Source organism: Meleagris gallopavo, chromosome 14, assembly GCF_905368555.1.
Source record: "Meleagris gallopavo chromosome 14, MGAL_WU_HG_1.1, whole genome shotgun sequence".
In the NCBI taxonomy this organism is placed as follows: Eukaryota; Metazoa; Chordata; class Aves; order Galliformes; family Phasianidae; genus Meleagris; species Meleagris gallopavo.
This window is the reverse complement of record NC_139417.1, coordinates 16,322,123-16,340,897: the sequence shown is the minus strand read 5'-3', so window position 1 is coordinate 16,340,897 and position 18,775 is coordinate 16,322,123. Positions and strand designations below refer to the sequence as shown.

The 18,775-nt window shown below is 42.7% G+C and overlaps 1 protein-coding gene across 2 annotated transcripts in view; it reads left to right on the top strand.

Moving 5' to 3' along the window:
* Positions 1-11,131, top strand: part of SHQ1 (SHQ1, H/ACA ribonucleoprotein assembly factor) — a 38,295-nt gene extending 27,164 nt beyond the window's left edge. For both annotated transcript variants that reach the window (XM_085235817.1, XM_085235816.1), the window contains one exon: positions 9,960-11,131. In XM_085235817.1, coding sequence (XP_085091943.1) covers positions 9,960-10,611 — 652 coding nt within the window. In that variant the 3' untranslated portion in view covers positions 10,612-11,131. The remainder of the gene's footprint in view (positions 1-9,959) is intronic.
* Positions 11,132-18,775: the final 7,644 nt, after the last annotated feature.

The window sequence follows — 18,775 nt, the reverse complement described above, 5'->3', positions numbered from 1 at the left end:
CCATCACTTTCCTATGGTTCCTATTCCTCCAAGCTGTGTCTGAATGCACCTTGCTGTGGGTGGAGAAGGGAGAGAAGAAAGCCATTTTTTTTCCCCCTCAGGCTATTGCTTTGATTTCCCAAAGTTGTTGGGAGGCAGCTCCTGTCTGCCTGCAGAAGGGTCAGCAGTGGGTGTCACATCTTTCAGCCCATGCATCTCAGCTGGCTCCTCTGCCTCCATTTGGGGAAGGCAGTGCTTGTGCTTGCTGCCTCTGAGCAGGAGGAGTGTGCAGCTGTGATCAAAGTGGGAGCTGATCCGTGGGCTGTTAATGCCACCCTGCTTTGTTTTCAGCCCTCTCTGGAGCAGGCTTGGTTCAGTGGATGGGGCATTATCATTCCAGTGCCTAAAGGTGGGGTCTAACCCTGGAGCCCCTGATACTAGGAGCCCTACAGGCATGGTGAGATGATGGGGAGAATGTGGGAGCAGGCTGATCAGTTGGGGTGCCTGCAAATGTGTGCTGACCTGCCAGGAGCTTGCAAGGTGCTCGGGTCTGATATGTTTCCGTGTTGAGATCATGTGAATTGACAGGGGTCTGTGACTGGGATGGCTGCAGGTTGGGGTTGCCGTTGGGGTGTTGTGGGTTGCAGTCAGAATGCTGATCTACCTCACTAGGATTTCTGCTGTTAGCTTGGTAAATCCCATTGCAGAGGGGCAGGATCCTGTTTTAATAATGTATTCTCATGAGAGGTGGTAAAGACAAAGTTGCATGTAATGGCAGTTGAGATATTTAAGAGCAAGATGAGGCTCATGTAGAATGAGTGCTGGCATTCCATTTCTGTTCCACAGTCAACATTTGCCATCACAGTTCACGATCTCTTCCTTTCTCTGCATCTGTTTTGTGGTGAGTTACCTATTTGCCACTTGCTATTTTAGTTATCATATAGAACTTTGGAAGCTGTGCCACTGTTAGATAATTAGGCTTGTTTTGACTCACTGAAGCTATTTTGGCAACACTGAACTGTTTCTAAGCTCACTTAAACTGTTCCTAAAGTATAAACAGCGATTCTTTTCTATAGTCCAGTATTAATTACAAGTTTTTTTCTTAGGAATGCTTTCATAATAACGTATACAGAACTAAGCTGCACTTGATTTCTTTTATAATGTGATATGCTTAGTTGCAACTAACCAAAAAGACCAAGCAAGACTAAGTAATTAAAGTAAAATATTATACTGGAAAGCTTCATCTTTGTTTAAAATATTTATAAATGTGAAGTTCAGCTCATACAGTATTCAGGTTCATTATAAAAGGAGTGCTGTGGAATTTCAGAAAAAATATGGAAAGTCACTTGAAATGCTCAGATTTATTATCATGCAGTCACTTAAATTGAAATGATGGTGCTGTGCTTTGTATTTGATTTATGTTTAACAAACTGTAATACTTTAAGCTATGTAGATAGCAGTTCATGTTTACAAGGCTGCAAGTTTGATTGCAGCATATCACTCTTAACTCCTGAATTCATGCAGTGCCCTTTGAAATGCAGAATTTCAAGATGAAAGCATTTTATATTTCCCTTAAGTCCATTGGATTCTTCCACATCAGCCGTTGCTTTGTGCTCAGGACTTCTGTCTGCTACCTGGAGACATATGCTAGGTTTCTCTTGGCTGTTCTCTCTCATACAGAGAGATGTATTTTCCAGACTACATCTTGAACTCAGTGCCCCTGTTTTATCGTGTGGGTCTCCTATGTTTAATGTAAAGATTTGGTGTGCAGTGTATACTTTTTCCAATCTCCAAATCTCCAACTTGATGTCTACAAGGGAAGAAGGGGAAAACAAGCCTGTAACTTTTGTACAACAATCCCAGTCTTTGTGCCCTGGTTTCTTCATATCCTTCAACACTTCCACTGTGCAGGAGGCAGCACATACAGTAGCTGGTCTAAGCAGAGATGAGCTCATTGGTATAGCCATGCTGTGATCTCCCTCCAAACCACTGCACACAGCTGCATTCTCCCTGCCTTTTCTCGTAGGGGTGATTATTTTGGATCTACCTCTGAATATTTTCATCAAATATGTAGGAATTTAAAGATATCTTTTTCAACTCGTAGCCTCTCAAATTTGATTAAAGTTGCCTATTATTTCTAAGAGTTGTCATAAGGGAAATTGTTATCACTGAGTGTAGAGATCATCTAACTGCATAGACCCAACTTATTTAGGCTAAAAATGACAGTCTATTACCTCAAGAAATTGAGAGAATTATATGCAGTTGCATAAAATATCCCAAATAGACTGGACGTGTTATTTTAGCCCCTGGCTTTTCATAAGGAAACTTAGAAACTAAGTTGTTCTTAGCTCTGTGTTCTGGAGGCTGTTCATTTCCTACAGAAGCAGTGGGTAACCTGGTACTACATCACATGAACAAATGTGTTGTGTTTACACTCATCTATCTTTCTTTTGCTGCACATAATGTGGAAGATTAGTTAAAGTTTAGGTTAATTTCTTACCTGAGTCCTGAAGACAATTGTTCTGTTTCTCCTTCCCAAACACATTAAATTCAGCTTTGCTCTTACATTACCTTTGGTGCTCATTGATCAGAGCTAATGAGATTTTAATGGGGTTATCTATTGGTTCTGCCTCTCACTATAAAAATGTATAATAAACTAAGTAGGTGGAACTGTTGAATGGTGCAGTTTCTGTTATCTCACTGGTTGTTAATGGCACTATCTTTGCTGTGGTTCTTCAGATCTCATAAGGCAAGTAGGATACTGATGGACCACCTCTAAGAAGGTTCATTTCACATTTAAGAAGTAAAAATGATAAAGTAACAACAATAAAAAAAATCTGGAAACAGTGATTTAGTAGTTGTTACTTATTCTGTAAATAAGTTTTTTTTTTAAAAGGAATTTTATGGAATTACTCTCCATTTTTGTAGGAGGGAATGGAAAATGTTTGACTTTCAGACTCTGCTCATTAGGGACTTGCGGTATTGTCTGTGTAAGGATAAAATATTATCTGTATTCTGAATGAATGTGCTTCTTTCCAAGAAAGAGCTGCCCTTTGCGTCAGTTAATGGGTGTATTTTCTTTTCCACTTCATGCCTCAGACTTGAGGGTAGTGTTGTTCTGCTTCATTAAGTTTTAGCCATGCTTTGCTGTTGAGGCTGGTTGTGTTCCCAGAACTGGACAAAATAAAAACTGTGAGTAGTTCCCCAGTCTTGCAGGAAATTGGAGGAAAAGGGTATGTAAGGTACTTTGCAATAAGAGCAAATCGTTATTATGGTCTGTAATATAGCAGGGTTTGCAGACAGGCAAAGTGTTTGTCGCTGCTTAAAACGTACCAAGACTACAGTCTCTGCCATGAATTACTTTCAGAGCTTGATTTGGTGGTGTTTCACTGCAACTTCCAGCAAACAAACCTTGTGAGAAGTCTCTAAGCACTGCGGGGCTCGTTCTGTGCTTGCATTTTCAAAACAATTTCTGTGTGGTTAGAAGTCCTTGAATAGTGAAGCACTCATTAAGAATGACCTTGGAAGGGGAATAAAATGTGGTGAAATATAGCAAGTGTTTTATCTGAGATGCCATAAGGTATAATTGAATCAGAGACTCCTATCTCTGTGCAGATTCTGAAGCTTGTTTTCTTTCCTAACCTGTGACTGTAGTTGTTTGGGCAAATAAATGCTGTGTTTAGTGTGAGTTTTTTATGATTGCTGCTAAATGTCCGTTTGTAAGGATTATTGTCCTGACCTGGAGGATTTTTTATTACCTAATCTTTATTAGTGACCACTTTTGCTTGTCTGTGCCTGTTGACCCAGGTGTTTCTACATTAATGAAGTTATCTTCTGCAACCAATGCCATTCTTGTTATTGCTTCTGTGTTTTACAGTCAGAGTTGACCGAACTTGGCCTTTTTCATGTCTTGAATATTTTATTAAAATCAAATTATCCTTCAGTTCTGTATCGTAATAATGGAAAAACAATTTCAAACAGCTAGAAAGAAAAAATATATGTAATGATTCAAGTGTGGAGAGATGTTTGATCTTGTTGGTTACCAGTGTCAGTGCAGCACCAGTGATGATGTATTGCAGCCTGTCCTCATCCATTCTTGTTGCAAGGTGGGTAACTGTTATCCCTTACAGTTTAACTCATGCTTTAGTGTCTTGGACATACTTCCACTTCCACACCCTCTTCATCTGAACTGCTGGGACCCTGCTTTGGGATAGTATCTGCTGGTGCCTGAGATAATATTAATTCCAGAATTGCTTTAATTCTTACGATGCCTCTAGCTAAAAAGTAGTTGTGGGAAGTTGTAATTAATGCTGCTAGGTGTGTAATTTGGAAACATTTAAAGTGGTTGTGCTCTTGGCTGGTTGTACTGCTTATCTTACCTGTTTTATCTGAGAAAATGGGTGTGTGAAACTCTCATAAGTGTGAATTTTGCCAGGCCTTGTTGAGAAAGGTAGTTTAAATATAGACTGAGGCTTTCTCCTTAAACTGAGTAACTTCTCGTGCAGTAATCATATAATATTTAGACAGCTGGGAATACCGTGTGATCCAGCAGTCGGAAAGAAAGGCTTTAGCTTAATGCAGCAGCTTTGCTGTGAGATGAATCTGAGGTGTCCAGAGCCTCAGTTGGCTGGAGGTAAGTTACCCAACTGCTCTGTTTGTGTTCGTCAGCCCTGCTGACTGGCACAGCGTGATGCTGGTTTGTAGTTAAATGCATCTTGAGGAATTGTTGGCCTACCAGGGCTGGCTGCTTGGCAATAAAACAGGCCCATTTTCTTCTGTGGTAAAACTTACAACACTACAAAGGCAAGTCTGCACTTGATGTATCTACTGTTTCTTTGAGATTTGTTTATCTGGCCTGTAAGGCTTAAGGATAATTAATGTAAAGTGTTTTACATGTAAAATAGGGCTTGTCAGCTCTGTAGAGCCAAGTTAGCATTGCTAGCGTGGAGAACTGATTCCCATTGTAACACAATTAATAGGCCCAAACCACATTGGAACAGCATCATATAACAAGACTTCGGTTATAAATCTTGGTTCCAAGACCAGTTAGGTCACATTTAAGCACCAGGCTGGTAACCAAAGCTGTTGTCAATGTCTGATACGTAGGTTTGTGTGCTTTGTTGCTTTTGTGCTGTATTTGGGCATGAACAGCTCAACCTGCCATGACAGCACGTGTGCTCTGTACATTGACTTGATTGTGATTGAGCAATGGTAGACAGGAGGAAAGCCCTATTGCGTTGCAGTTGTGGTTTGCTGTCTGTTTTACAACTAGTTTGCACCACAAACTTCAGAAAAGTTGATTTTTGTATACATCTGTAAATGCAAAGCCACACTTGTGGTTCAGTAGAAATAATCTTTATTGTTTACAAAAACAGGAGCAAGCTACAGCTTGTACCCTATAAGCAAATGCTCTGTTCCACAGTGAAATATTACTGGCTCCAGTTTTCAGAGGCTGTCAGGCCAATTGACTATTTACTCTTATGTTTGCAAATACTTTGCACAGTATTTTCTGTATGCAACTGGCATGATCAAGTGTGCAGTTCCATATCTCATAGAATGAAGTGTAGCGTGCTGATTTTATATATTCAAGTTTTCTGGCTTTTGTGGTTTTTTGTTTTTTTTTTTTTTACGTAACCAAACTACTGAGGCAAGAGATTTGGATGCAAGGAAGATGGAAAGGCCACTTAAAAACCTTTTCTTTTTGTGCTATTTCTCACTGAAGGTATACAGAAATGTAGTTTCTTAGTTTTACTGCAACACTTCAGGAAAAGCAGAGGATTTTGCCTGGATGTGTCCCCATGTCCTGTGTGTTTATTCTTTACTTTCTGTGGCATGGTGACTTTGGTTGGTGGGCTTTCCTTCCTGCTGTTGTTGAACCTCCCTGCAAAAGCTCTTCAGATACTTTCTTTTCACGCAGTTGTTACTCTTTTACAATCTGAGATGTACGAAGCATTTTTTTTTCTAGTGGAGGGAGAAACTTCTGCTTTCTAGACCAGGATTATACAGCACCTCTGCCTTGAAATTTTAATTTCAGACGACCCGAGATGCCTTGTTGTTACCTGTTCCTCAAAGCTGTGCCTTAAACAAAACACGCATCTGATCAGTTTAACCTGTAATTAAACATTTTCCTTAAGCAACTGACATCTTGATAACTAATAATTACCTTGTGTGGCACCTTTAAAGCCTATTAGGCAGGTTTATGTAAGAACACTATTACCATAATAATAAGATATCATTACCACAAATGCGCATACTGAATGAGCGTGTCTTAAAGTAATCATGCAATTCCATTAATCATACTTGAAAAATTAAAGTATTTGCTGTTTAATCTCTAAAATGCTACTCCAGAGATTTTGGAAACAGCGGGGCTTGTTTACAGCAAGTCTGTAGTGCACGATATCTTATTGCTGGTGTCTCATTTTTGTTTCCTTCATTATTGCTTGCTTTTCAGCCAAGGAAATCGTCAGCTCAGACTCAGTACCTCTCAAGCATTTCCGTGCTCTATTCCTGTGCTTTTTTGCCTTGTTTTTGTCCACCTTTTCTTAAGGCACTCCTGAAATTGTTTTCCTTGAAATTAGTTAATTGCCTTAATTGAGATGGACTGATACATACTAACTGTAATTCTGCTAAGGAAAAAAGAAGAAAAAAAACAACCCGTAGTGCTGTTATTCAATCTTTTTTGTTTTTTTCATAAAAGAAATTGGAAAGTTTGGGAGTGGAGTTCTGTTTTTATCTGTATGTTTGTCAGAAGCATGAGACTTTGAGACTTTCCTTCTGTTTGAAATGTTGAGGTCTGCAGACTTCCAGTTTTTTCTGGAAGAGACTTGATGAGTAAAGCGGATGGTGAGAGAAAGTGTTTCATCTACTAAGAAATCTGAGTAACCAAAAGAGGCTTTTTTGTGCTGTTCTAAATCCAATTGAAATCAAATACCTGATGCAGCTAGGAGCTAAAATACAGCAATGAGGCTTTGGGCAGCCTGGTCCAGAGGAAAGTGCCCCAGTCCACCACTGTGGACTGGGGCTGGATATCAAGATCCCTTCCAACTCAAACCATACTAAGACTTGGTGAAAATAATGTTCTAGGTTTTTAATGACTGCTCAGAAGACTCCTATTCAGGTTGGCCTGATGTGATTTTGGGGTGTCCATGCAGTTGGAGAGGGCTGCATAGGTCATTGTGGTCTGCAGCCTCGCTCAATTCTGAGACGTGCAATGTGACCTTGTGTGTGGTGCTGGCTGTCGCTGCTCCATGGGACACAGCTGTGAGAACTGAAGCAAAGCAGTTGTAGATAGCAGGAGGACAGATGGAGTTGTTGGCTTTTTGCAGGCATTTACTCATTCAAGCAGAGTGTGCGGTCCTGCTGGTGCTGTTAGGATGGCAGGGCAGGCTGTTCAAACAATGGCATCTTCTGATAATCCTTTGTGAAGATGAAAAGCGTGTCTTCTCCCTGTAGTTCTAGCCTAGCTTTTGAGAAAAAGGAGCACACGTGAATCTTGAAGCCACAGTTGTTTTACAAGTTAATTATCATTATTTTGTAGTCTGCTTTGATCAATTAGGAGGTAAGCTGAGCTATCCAGAAGAATGCCTTTTGTAGCTTTATGCTGTCCAGCGAGACCAGTGTTTGTCTGCTGCTGTCAGGCACCAACGTTTTCATTCATTCTCTTTGAATTCATTGATAGAAATGCACTTGAGTATACGGTGCTCAAAAACTGCAGCTTCAGACAGGCCATTCTTTTATCTATTGGTTGTAGTGCATCTCACTGTAGTAAACAAGTGTGTGGAGTCAGGCACTGTATTTTCTTCTCACCTCTTATCATTAGTAATCTGGAGCACGGTGGAGTATTATTAATGTAGAAATGTTCACAATGCCATACATCTCCTTCGTACTTGACTCCTTCCTGTGGCATATTCCTATACCTAAGGTGTTAACAACATTATAAGAGAACAGTGAACGAAGAGGAGGGAATTCTAAGTGATTTCAAGGACTGAGTATCTCATAGGAAACATATCTAGGAAATATTGCAATAGTGGAAATACAAACAAAAATACACATGGTATTTCAGGAAACAAGGTGACAGAGGTGATAGAAGAAATGTGTGGATAAACAGAACTTGAAAAATTGACTGTCTATAATGGCAGATGGAAAACAGGTAGCTGGAGTTGAAGGTGCACTGCCAAAAGAAATTATGCATACGATTGCTCATGGATGTCCATGAAATTAGAAGGAACTGCATGTGAAAGAGGTACAAAATATTATGTCACAGTGCACATTTAGGTTGTGGAGCCTGGCTGTCCACAAGGATATGACAGATAGGACAGCAAAATAAACAAATTGCACCTTGGTATAATGAACCTCCCTTACAGTGGGAGGGGACGTGCACACTTGTGGAGTTGGAAGGAAGTAGGGAAACAGTTTCAAAAGCAAAGAAGAAAAAGATTTTCTGGAAGGGATGTGAACTTTGGTGACTGAAAACGTAAACCAGCTTCTCTTCGGTGAGTTGAGTGAACAAGTTTCCCTACAAGCCAGATCATTCTTACCACCTGCCTGTGAGGCTTTAGGAACCTTTCCACTCTTCGGTTGTTTTTTTGTTCATTCTAGTTTTCAGGAAAATGCTTTCTTTGTTCCAAATTAGGTTGGAAACTTCTTAAACACTATGTAACTTAAAGTTCCAATTCTTGATAAAAATGAAGTATTATGCCAGAAGATCTACATGTTGCTTACTTGGCATTATAGACTTTTGAAAAATCTGGAACTTGTATTTACATTGAAGGTTGCTTAGACTTATGATTTAATTTTTAGCTCTTGAGTTGCTTATGGTAAACAGTTTCCTTAGTTTTCCACTCTGTCAGTTGGTCTAAAGAAAGTTAATGATTGCATTCCAAGCTAGGCTTTGAAATGCTGCTCTGTGTAAAACGGGTAAGAAATTGCATTGTGTTTCCCTTCCTCCACATTTAAATACAATTCCTTTAGGAGCAAAAAAAAAAAAGTATGTTATACTGAGTAATTATCCCCCCTGGGAAATAGAATATAAAGATCTTTAAAATCATTCAGCTGAGAGAACGAGTGCTTTAACTTCTGCCTCGCAGGAGTCATGTATTACATTATCAGCTACTTGCTCCGGTGTCAGTGTGTCGTGCCTTGCAGGTTAGCAGGTTTTGGCAGAGGAAATGAAACCCAGTCGGTTACTGCAGGATTTATAGTAGACCTGCTGTTGCAGGAAGTGGTGAAAAGTTGATTGATAGTCTAAGGCAGAACTCTGCAACAAGGAACAGGATGTATGCTTGGGACTTTATACCCGCTTTCCCCTCTGGCTGCCTACCCATTTCAAGGCATTCTTTGGCTTTTTCTTCCCTCTGCTTATAAATCTGTGATGGGCTTTCCTGGTAAAGCATGAGCTGACCTCAAAACACTTAAAGGAATGGAAATTTCAACTGGAATACAAACAAAGAGTAAAGCACAGTGTGCAGCCAGTGTAATGAGCATCTCGTGGTGGCTGTGAAGAGAAGGTATCACAGATGCAAAGAGTGGGAAGTGTTGGATAAGTAGTGTGGTTGTAGGATAGCTTCTCCAACTTGCTAATGTTCTGATTTTTTTTTTTAACCATTGTCTTTTCTGTGTTAGTAAATGCATGCAACTCAAAGTAAATCTTTTATTGAACATATATCTTTAATAGGTGCTAAATGTGTGTGTGCTTTGGAGGGGAGATTAGATTTAATTTCAAATAACCTGTAGAAGAGCTGAGAGGCTGTTAAATATGTTCAGTGGGATATGGCCTGCCTTGTGAGAAGAGTTATCCCCAAAAGCAGTAATGATGCATATTCTGGTACTTTGTGCAACATTTATTTTTACAGTCATAACTGAAGTAAGCAGTTGTTTGTAAGACAAGTGACTAGCCAGTGTTTAGGGCTTGTGTTCTCCATATCAATTGGGAATATTCTGTTTGTGAAGTTAAATAATACGCTTTGTTCTTCTTATTAAAGGTCAAAAAAGTTGGCTGCACTTTCTGAATCCTTGCAGAAAACCACGCTTACAAAGTCCCACTTAGGATTTGAGCTAGAAGAGCTGGAAGCAGCAGCAGTGCTGGTACTAGAAGAAGAGAGCAAGTTAACAGCTGCTGGCATGGTTTCCAGGCAACAGCTGCCATCCTCTGAGTCGGAGACAAGTGACTCTGAAGAATCAAGCAGCACTTCATCATCTGAGACAGAAGGGTCTGATTCAAATGAGCGAGAGTCCTCAACTGCTGAAGATGGGAAAATAAATTCTTTACCAGGCATGCTTCAAGAAGAGAGGACAGCTCCACTTATTGACTCTAATGGATTAAGGCAAGGCACAAACGCTTCAACGTTTGAGGTTAGTGATGAAAAATCAAAGGCTTCTTTGCAATCTACTTCTGTTCCTGGGAAATTGATAGAAGAATTAGAAAAGCAAATGCACACTGCCATGAGACTTTCGGAACAACCTGAAGGATTAGCCAGTGCAAGTGGCTTTGCTTTACAGGAACAAGAAGAAAACCATGTATCTGAACCTGCCAGGTTTCCCAGGGTTACTACTGGGAAGGGGGATTTCCTGGAGGTGCCTTCAAAGACAAATCCACTGCTTTTCCTTTGCAGCACAAATGAAGATGAAGACTAAGGGGCTATGTTAGAGCACAGTGTGACCCACTAGCACCGCAGTGCTGCACTGAGTTCTTCCCAAGGCTATCCTAAGCTGCAGAGGGAAGTTAGTATTCTTCTTTGTGTTGGCAGTTTCAAAGACAAGATTTCTTCCGAAAAGAATTGATGTGACTATATGGTACTCTCACAATTATTTTTATTTTTTTTTTAATTCAAAGAATGAGAATTGATCTCTGTGTAAGAATGTGGAATTCCAGTAAGCTTTTAGAAAAAGTTTTTGTTAAGATATGTACAAGAATGATGCTGTAATCAAATACGGTTGAAAACACTTGTAGTGTTTCAGTTATTTTTACATGTTGGGATTTACTTAAAATGTTCTCGTGTTTGCAGAAACTTGACATTTTTCCACATTGTTTCATATTGAAATGTTTTTAGCTAACTACATTAAAAGTATTGATGGTTATAATGTTAATGTAATTAATCCTGACACGTTAGGTGCATTCTATTTTTTTAAATAAAGGAAAGTTTTAGTTCAGAAAGGCCTATAGCTTATATTTCTGTGGGTTTCATGTAAGTTATTTCAGCTTTTGACTGCCATTAATTCTTTTGTGCTGTTTTTGAAATTTTCACACGTGAACAGTAACTATTGCTTTTTTAAAGAGCAGAAGTTCTAATTATTTCCTCTGTATATACTCTTAATAGCACCAACAAGGTACAGTGTTCTTGAGTACAGGACCAAAATCAAACCTGTGCTGTCTAGACACATATTTGTTACTTGTTTGTTGAATAGCTTTGGCCAACTCATTTGCTCCTTTTTGTCTTTCAAATGTTAAAATAATCCTCTCACTCTATATGTTTTGTGTTAAGTTCTGCTGTGGTAGATGAGTCCTTGAAATGAGGTGGAAGCTGCAAATGGTGCCTTGCTATTCAGCCTCTGCTGGAGGATTTGGTGGGGGAAGCAGGATGGGATATGGAGCACCAGGTTTGGCCCAGCATTTTGGCAGAACAGGATCATCTGATCCATACCTTTGGAGGAACGAGCCATGATTACTTTCCAGCCTTTTAACTATTCAAAGAGTATATAAAAACCCTATGCTTAAGGACTTCACCAGTGTTGTACTGTGCTGGAAACCAGCAGACCAGTTGTCTTCCCGTGCTGACTCCTTTTCAGTAAGAACTGTGACCCTGCTCTGCCAGTATTTTTTATGTTCTTAAATACCTACCAGTGCTTAATCAGCCTCTATGTTCTGTTCCCCAGGGGAGGAACCTTTCTCATCGTGTCAGTGAGCACTTATTCTTCTAAATGCTTGCAATAAAATCTATGCTGTCGCTGCAATTATGCAGCATATGTCTGGGGAAAAAAATGTTTAAAGAGGAAAAAAGTAACCTTCTCTCTTGCCACATCACAGGTGTGAACTCCAAGGCTTCCTTCGGTTGAGTGTGGGCTGGAGAAAGTTGAGTTAGTATGAGTATTGGTATGAGTTCAGAAATGCCCATCACAGAATGCCTACCAATTTTTACCATATTCTGTGTCTTCAGCTCTTTTTCCTATTTTGTGACATACTGTTGAAAATGTTCTTTTTTCCAGCAGGCCTGCTTAACTTCAGGGACTGGCTACCTCTGCAGATGACAGCTTGGGATAATCTTTTTTTCTTTGCCTAAAAGCATGATTTCTTAATGTCATTTGTGAGCTGTTTGATGTCAAGTGTGAATCCAGATTGGGAGTAAATATCTCAGTGTCTGTTCAGTGTGACACTCTTATAGATTCCAGATGAGAACTTGGTACACATGTGATGTTATCTCACAGATGACATGCATGTTGGCCATGCATGGCTGAGCTCTTTCTGCCTCCTAAAAAGATATTGGTGTCTGCTCAGTTCTTGTAGGCTGGCAACACATCTCCCTCTGCCTCTGTTCCTGCTGTTCCTCTGCATTTCTGCACTTGAAATTGTGGTGGTATACCCTCAAGACCCATTTCCATGCCCAGTTAACGTCCACTTGTGGTCATTTTTGATGCTCAGCTCCATCTCTTGCAAAATTCTTTTCATTGGGTGCAGAGCCAGTAATGGATTTTGATTTATATATTGATAGCAATTTTATGAGCATTGTAAGTGATCTTTGTAGTGGTGAAGATTTTCCATATGGAGTAGTAAGATTTTCTTGTGTGACTGCATTATCCAGCATGCCCAGCGTGCTCAGGATGAGCAACATTGGTATGAAAGAAGTTTTACCTTTCTGAAAAGAACACAGGTCCCTTAAAAGAAAAGTGGAGCTCTGTAAACTTGTTTAGCCAAAACTGAGGCTTGCTGAATTCATGAAGCACAAACACTGGGAAGAGAAGAAAAAACATCCTGTGTCACTAGGTTAGTTGCTGTGGGGTTCTGGGAAGAATGAACTGCAAGAAGGAGTCCAGCTCCTTCTTAGAGGAGTTATTTGGATGAATGCATAGGGATTGTTCCCAGGCAGGCTTTCCAGGCTGGAAATCAGCTGATCTACACAGGTATTGAGTTCCTCGTATGTTGTCCCATTGGGTTTTAAAATGCTTTCTGATTTTTACGCCCTCCACCCTGCCCTAGTTCACCCAAGCTCATTTACAGCGCAGTACTTTTTAAGGCATTTGTTGCTCATCGTTGTAATCAGGCCTAAGGGAGCAGAACTACAGAGTCTGGACAAGACTTTTCCTGCTGAAAGCAAGGTTGGTTATGAGCTAAATCTGAGTGGAAGAACTATGGGATTTTGCTGGAGAAAGGGAGATTGTGTGTATGAAGCACTTTAGGGAGTAGAGAAATGGAGCTGGGAATGTAACTTGTTTCTTTTTTTGTTATTAAGCAGTTAACTTTATTATAGATATAGGCAGAGAGAGGGAGCTCCCCACGTCCAGGAGCTATCTGAAGCAATGAAGATGCTCTTGTGTTAGATGAGATCTTGATACTGCAGTGCTTCAAGAAAAAGGTTACCTTTCTGTGTTAAAGCAGCAAGTGGATATCAGAAATGATCAGGTAACTTTTCTCCTTTTGTGCTTTTCTTCAGTGGAGATAATATCACCCACAGGACATTGCTACCTCTTCATTTCATTTCTGAAAGGAAAAAAAAAAAAAGAGGGCCAAATGGATCTGTTTTCATTCCAGCCAGCTCTCGAAGTTTGTAGAGACTTTCTTCTTTGTCACAAGAGGAAAGCATCGATTAGACCTGGTTTACTACAGTAAGTGATAAATTTGGCATGGAAATGAATTCACAGCATTGGAGTGAACAGGTTGGGCAGCACTCTGCCACTGGCACAGTGCACTATCAGAGCTGAGCTGCTTGTCTCAAGGCTGGAGAAAACAAACAGGGAAACACATGTCAAAGAGATAAATAGCTCTACTGCTCAGAGCTCTCTGTGGAGGCCATTCGTCTCCAAGATAAGGAAGAATGCACTCCAAAGCTGGAAAGATAAGGTGAGAGAACAAAACGAACGTGCAGTTGCTGTGGTCATCCCTGATGGAGATCCAAACATGCATGCTCCTCCTAGGGTTGTGCAGTGACAGTTGTGAACAGCCAATGTGAACTTGCACAATTCTGTTAAATATTTCAGCAGTAGAAGACATTTGTACCTTTACCACATGCAAGCAAATGGAATTCATGTCAGTTGTTTGCACAAGACTTGAATATTTCCTATGTCTGTTGTGGATCTATTTATTTCCTTTTTTGTGGTAAATGGGCTGCAGCCTGTGGTTTTGCAGGCACATTTGGGTGTGATTCCAAAATGGCAAACTTGTAAATTTGAGTTTGTAGTATTGGGAGACCTATACATCATATTTCTGTACTTCCAGGTTTTAGAGAAGTGAGTATACTATTTCCACAAATACTGCATTTGGAGACCTGACTTAGGTCACGTTTTAAATGAGTCCTGTGATGTTGGTTTGCATTTTATTAAATGCTTTCTCGTATTCAAAAGCCACAACATGATTCAGCACTGCCTTTGGAGGACGCTCGAGGACAAGAACCAAGCTGTGCACCTCTGGTGAGAAGCATGAGGTCGATGCAGGGAGCCAGCATGTACCTTAACAAGAGATGCAGGCAGGTGAATGCTGAGCAAGCAGCTTGCTCGGAGGTGGCAGCTCCTCACAGCATGAATTTTGTAGCCTTCAGCTGTGCTGCTCAGTCTGCGGTCAGCAGCGAGGTGAGTGGCAGCAGCCAGCGTCCTGCCTGCTATGGATGTGGGATGGGCTGGGCAGTGCAGCACATAATGAGATGTCATGGCATAAATCAGCTGTTTATCAGGGTGAGAATGAACTGCTGTGCCCCGAACCCTCCAGGCAGCGACCCGGCTGTGGCACCTTCCCACTGGGGCTGTTGCCTCGTTTTGTTTTGTATCTGCGCTTTTTGGCAATTACGCAGAAGCATCTCGTTTCCTACAGCGAATAAATTGGGATTCATGTTTTGCCTGGATGTAACTCCTCCTCCTCCAATACGCTGCATTGTCCATTGATTTGCCTAATTGCGCGTATTGCTGCAGCGTAAGGCGCCGCGTAGCAGCAGGAGGAGATGGCTCCATCTGTTCCACGAACTGGTGAGAGGCTCAGAGCAGAGGGGAGGAATTTCCATCCAGTGCAGGTGCTCTGGAAGGAGAATCCCACAGCCAGGTGCTGACAGCAGCTCTGTGCAGCTCCTCGTGTGCTTAATTACCCTGCAGTGAGGCTTCCCTGTTAAATTAGAGCAGGCAATTGAAGTCTTGAAACAGAGTGGGGAGAGTAACTGCGCTGAATCTATTTCCCTACCGAGATCTGCATTTCTCATTCAGCGAGATTCATGCCCCATTCAGCAGAATTTAAAAGCACTTACCTGGAATTAGATGATTAATTTGAAAATCGGAATGGAGAAGTGTAAAAGCAGACAAGGTCAGAACCTCAAAGTCTGGGAAACCACTCTGGTGATGTTCCACACAACAGATGCAGCGCTGCCCTGCGGATTTAAGAGGATGCTGCCTGAACGCAGGCTGAGCTCTCCTTGCTGTCTGTTTGCTGCTCTGGACATGCAGATTAACACCTCTGTGGCTGCTTTCCCTTCTCACCCTCGGGACCACAGGTGGATCAATGGCAGCAGTAGGATAGTGGCACCTGCTGACTGCTGCCAACAGCTGGAAATTCATTGCATCCTCTGGGTCAGCCTGGCTGGGGGTACTGAGTACCAAGAGACACGTGGTGCACTGAGGAATGATGCTCAGGGAATGACGTGGTGGGAACGATGTGCTTGGAAGGGCATGGCTGCCAAGGGTCAAGTCCTGGTGTGGGTCCTTCCCTGCCTCAATGCTGCTGCACTCAGAGCAGTGCTGTGCAGCTCTGCGTGCTTCATGCAGGCTGCCTTGCATCCACGTGGTGCATTCTAACTTGGCTGTAACAGGGAGATTGCTCTGGAGGATTTAGCCCTGTAATTAATTTAGGAATTAAGTTGTCTGAAATAGTCATGTAACAGAGCACAAGGCAGTGTGGGCTTGGGGCCCATCCTTCTGTCACTGCTGTCCCTTGCCTGGCTGACTGCTCTGCCTGCAGCTGTGGCATAGGAGTGGGCAGAAAGTGATGGAGATCTGTCAGTCACAGCCACTGAGGGTCAGGAGGTGGGCTGAGGGTGAGTGGAACAGTGTTGTCTGGCAGCTGAGTGAAGTCTTTATTTCAGAAGACAGCAGTGCTAATGTGGTTATGCCATAAGGCTATGCTCCTTTGGGATTTGAGTTGTGAATAATTACCCTGATACGTGTTTCTTGAAGTTGTTTTATATTGCCAAAATCAGCTTGTGGAGCCTTAATGCCATGCTCTTAATGACACTAATGAAAAGTCCTGGATTGAGCTTTTCCCACTAACTGTAAAGCTGGTTGGGCACCAGCGGACATATGAACTGTGCAGGTTGCAGAGGGAGCATGCATGAGCGAATCAATTTGTTTTCCAAGCAGCTAAAAACAAAAGGCTGAGGAGCTCCTGCTGCAAGGTGATAACCCTGGGCACTGCTCAGCTCATGGCCACGCTGACTGCTGTGTGCTGCTCACCCCTCACAGGGGAGCACTGTGCTTGGAGCTGAGGTGAGCTGCCATGGCACAACCCAACCCACCTTTAGCAGGGGCTCCTGGCCAGTGAACTCAGCCAGTGGGAGCACTTGGGCAGTTGACTGTTAATAATTGGGGTTGGGTGCATTCTTTCTATTCCCTTTGCCTTGTTAACACTCCAACTTGCACCTTAAATCCAAGGAAGCAGACCAAGTTCCGAACCAGTCCTTTAAATGAGTTGGGATTTCACAGTGTTGAGAGGATACCTTTGCTGATATGGTGAAGCCTGTTTGCATGCCTATGTTGTAAGGATGGGAACACCAGAGGTGCTGCAGTGCAGGTGCAGTAGTGATGCTGTGGGTACCTCTGCTGTCATCACCATGATATAAACGTTTGGATATTTTATAGATCAGGGAGAGCAAGCTGAGTGACTGACAGCCATGGGAAGACAGAAGTACCTGCTGACATTCAATGCTGGAAATGTGGTTTGAGTGCTGAACTGACCGCTGCAATTACAAGCCATGTGGTGAGCAGACGTGAACTCAGGGGAGATGTTACACTGCTGTAATGTGTGAGGCAAGGCAGAAGCAGGTGCACAGAACACAGGGGATGTGTTTAATCCACCCTGAAAACACAACAGGCACGCGCTGTTGTGCTGAGTGGTGGCTGTTGTGTGCTTGGCTCCAGGCCCTGCAGCGCAGAGGATGCTTTTTGGTGCTGTGAGCTGGGGGAGAGCTGCCTGCAGGGATGTGGGCACTGTGCTTGGGGTGGCTGTGTGGGCTGCTGGTATCACAGTTTTGACAGAGCAAGAAACTGAGGACACCGTGAAGGTGGGAGTGGTTCTCCTGTTCACATCATTTGCTGTTGGGGTTGCGTATTGCTTCAGAGAGAACGTAATAAATAAAATACAAAACTGCCTACGTGCAGTGCTCAATGAGGAGCTCATGGAAGCATTTTGCAGCTCACCAGCCTGCTCCTGCACTCCACCCTAATCCCTAGCAGCCCTGGCAGTTTGCTGCCTGTGATGGGTGTGTGGGTGTCCCTGGCTGAAAGGTGAACTGGAAAACAGAGTTTCAGTCTGTTTAAACCTGGTGGTGCTCGCTGCGAGTTCTGGTTCTCTTTTTCTGTTGCGTTTCCCCATTGCTACAACAATTAATTAAGAACGGTTCTGCTGAAGCCTGTTGATTAATTTGGCACTTGGAAGCTTAATGAGGTGTAAACCCTCAGCCTGCTGCTGACGTGGTGATTTATATCAATTGGTGTGATTAGCACTGGTCCTCCATCATCGCTGCGTTCCTCCCTGCGATCCGTCACAGCCCCAATGGGGAACCTCGACGCCGCGTTTCTGTTCTGTGGTGCTGCTGACACGGAAAGTACAACTGGTGGCGTGCCTCGAGAACAGCAACGCCCAAATTGCTCCAGAGATGAGTGAGAGGCGGCCCTGCTGGGTGTGCAGCCACCTGGCTGGGCACTGGGAGGGTTTCTTTCGAGAGACAGCAAGCACCTGGCTGGCTCCCGTTGCTGCAGACTGTTGGCAGCCCGTGATGCGTGGCTGTGAAATCCCTGTGGGTTGCTGTGCTTGCTGTGTTGTGATGGTTCGTTAGCAATGTCTGTTGCTGCAACACCAACCCAGGGGTGCACGAGCTGCCTGTGGTCTCTTCTCCCTTCTATCATAGAATGGTTTGGGTTGGAAGGGACCTTTAAGGTCATCTAGTTCCAGCTCCATGCTATAAGCAGGGATGCCTCCCACTAGATCTGGTTGCTCAGGGCTCTGTCCAGCCTGGCTTTGAATGCTTCCAGGGAGGAGGGGAACATCCTCAGCCTCCCTGGGCAACCTGTTCCTTTGTCTCACTACCTTCACAGTAAAGAATTCCTTCTGACAATCTTGTGCAGGGGTTGAGTGAGGGCAGTGAGTTCTCTGCTCCCTGGTGATGCTGTTGGTGATGCCGGCATCCTGCTATAACTCCATGTTCTAAGAGAAATGATTCAGAGCTTTGGAGCACCTTTGCTGAGGTACTGTGTGAAATAGAGGTGCTCTCACTGGTGTGAAGCATAAACCCACAGCTCCATCTCTGCTGCTCAGATATGGTGGTGTTATTGGATAGATGTTCGTATGCACGATGCTGGTGCACAGCCCCAGTTGTGCCCTGGCTGTAGCTGGAGC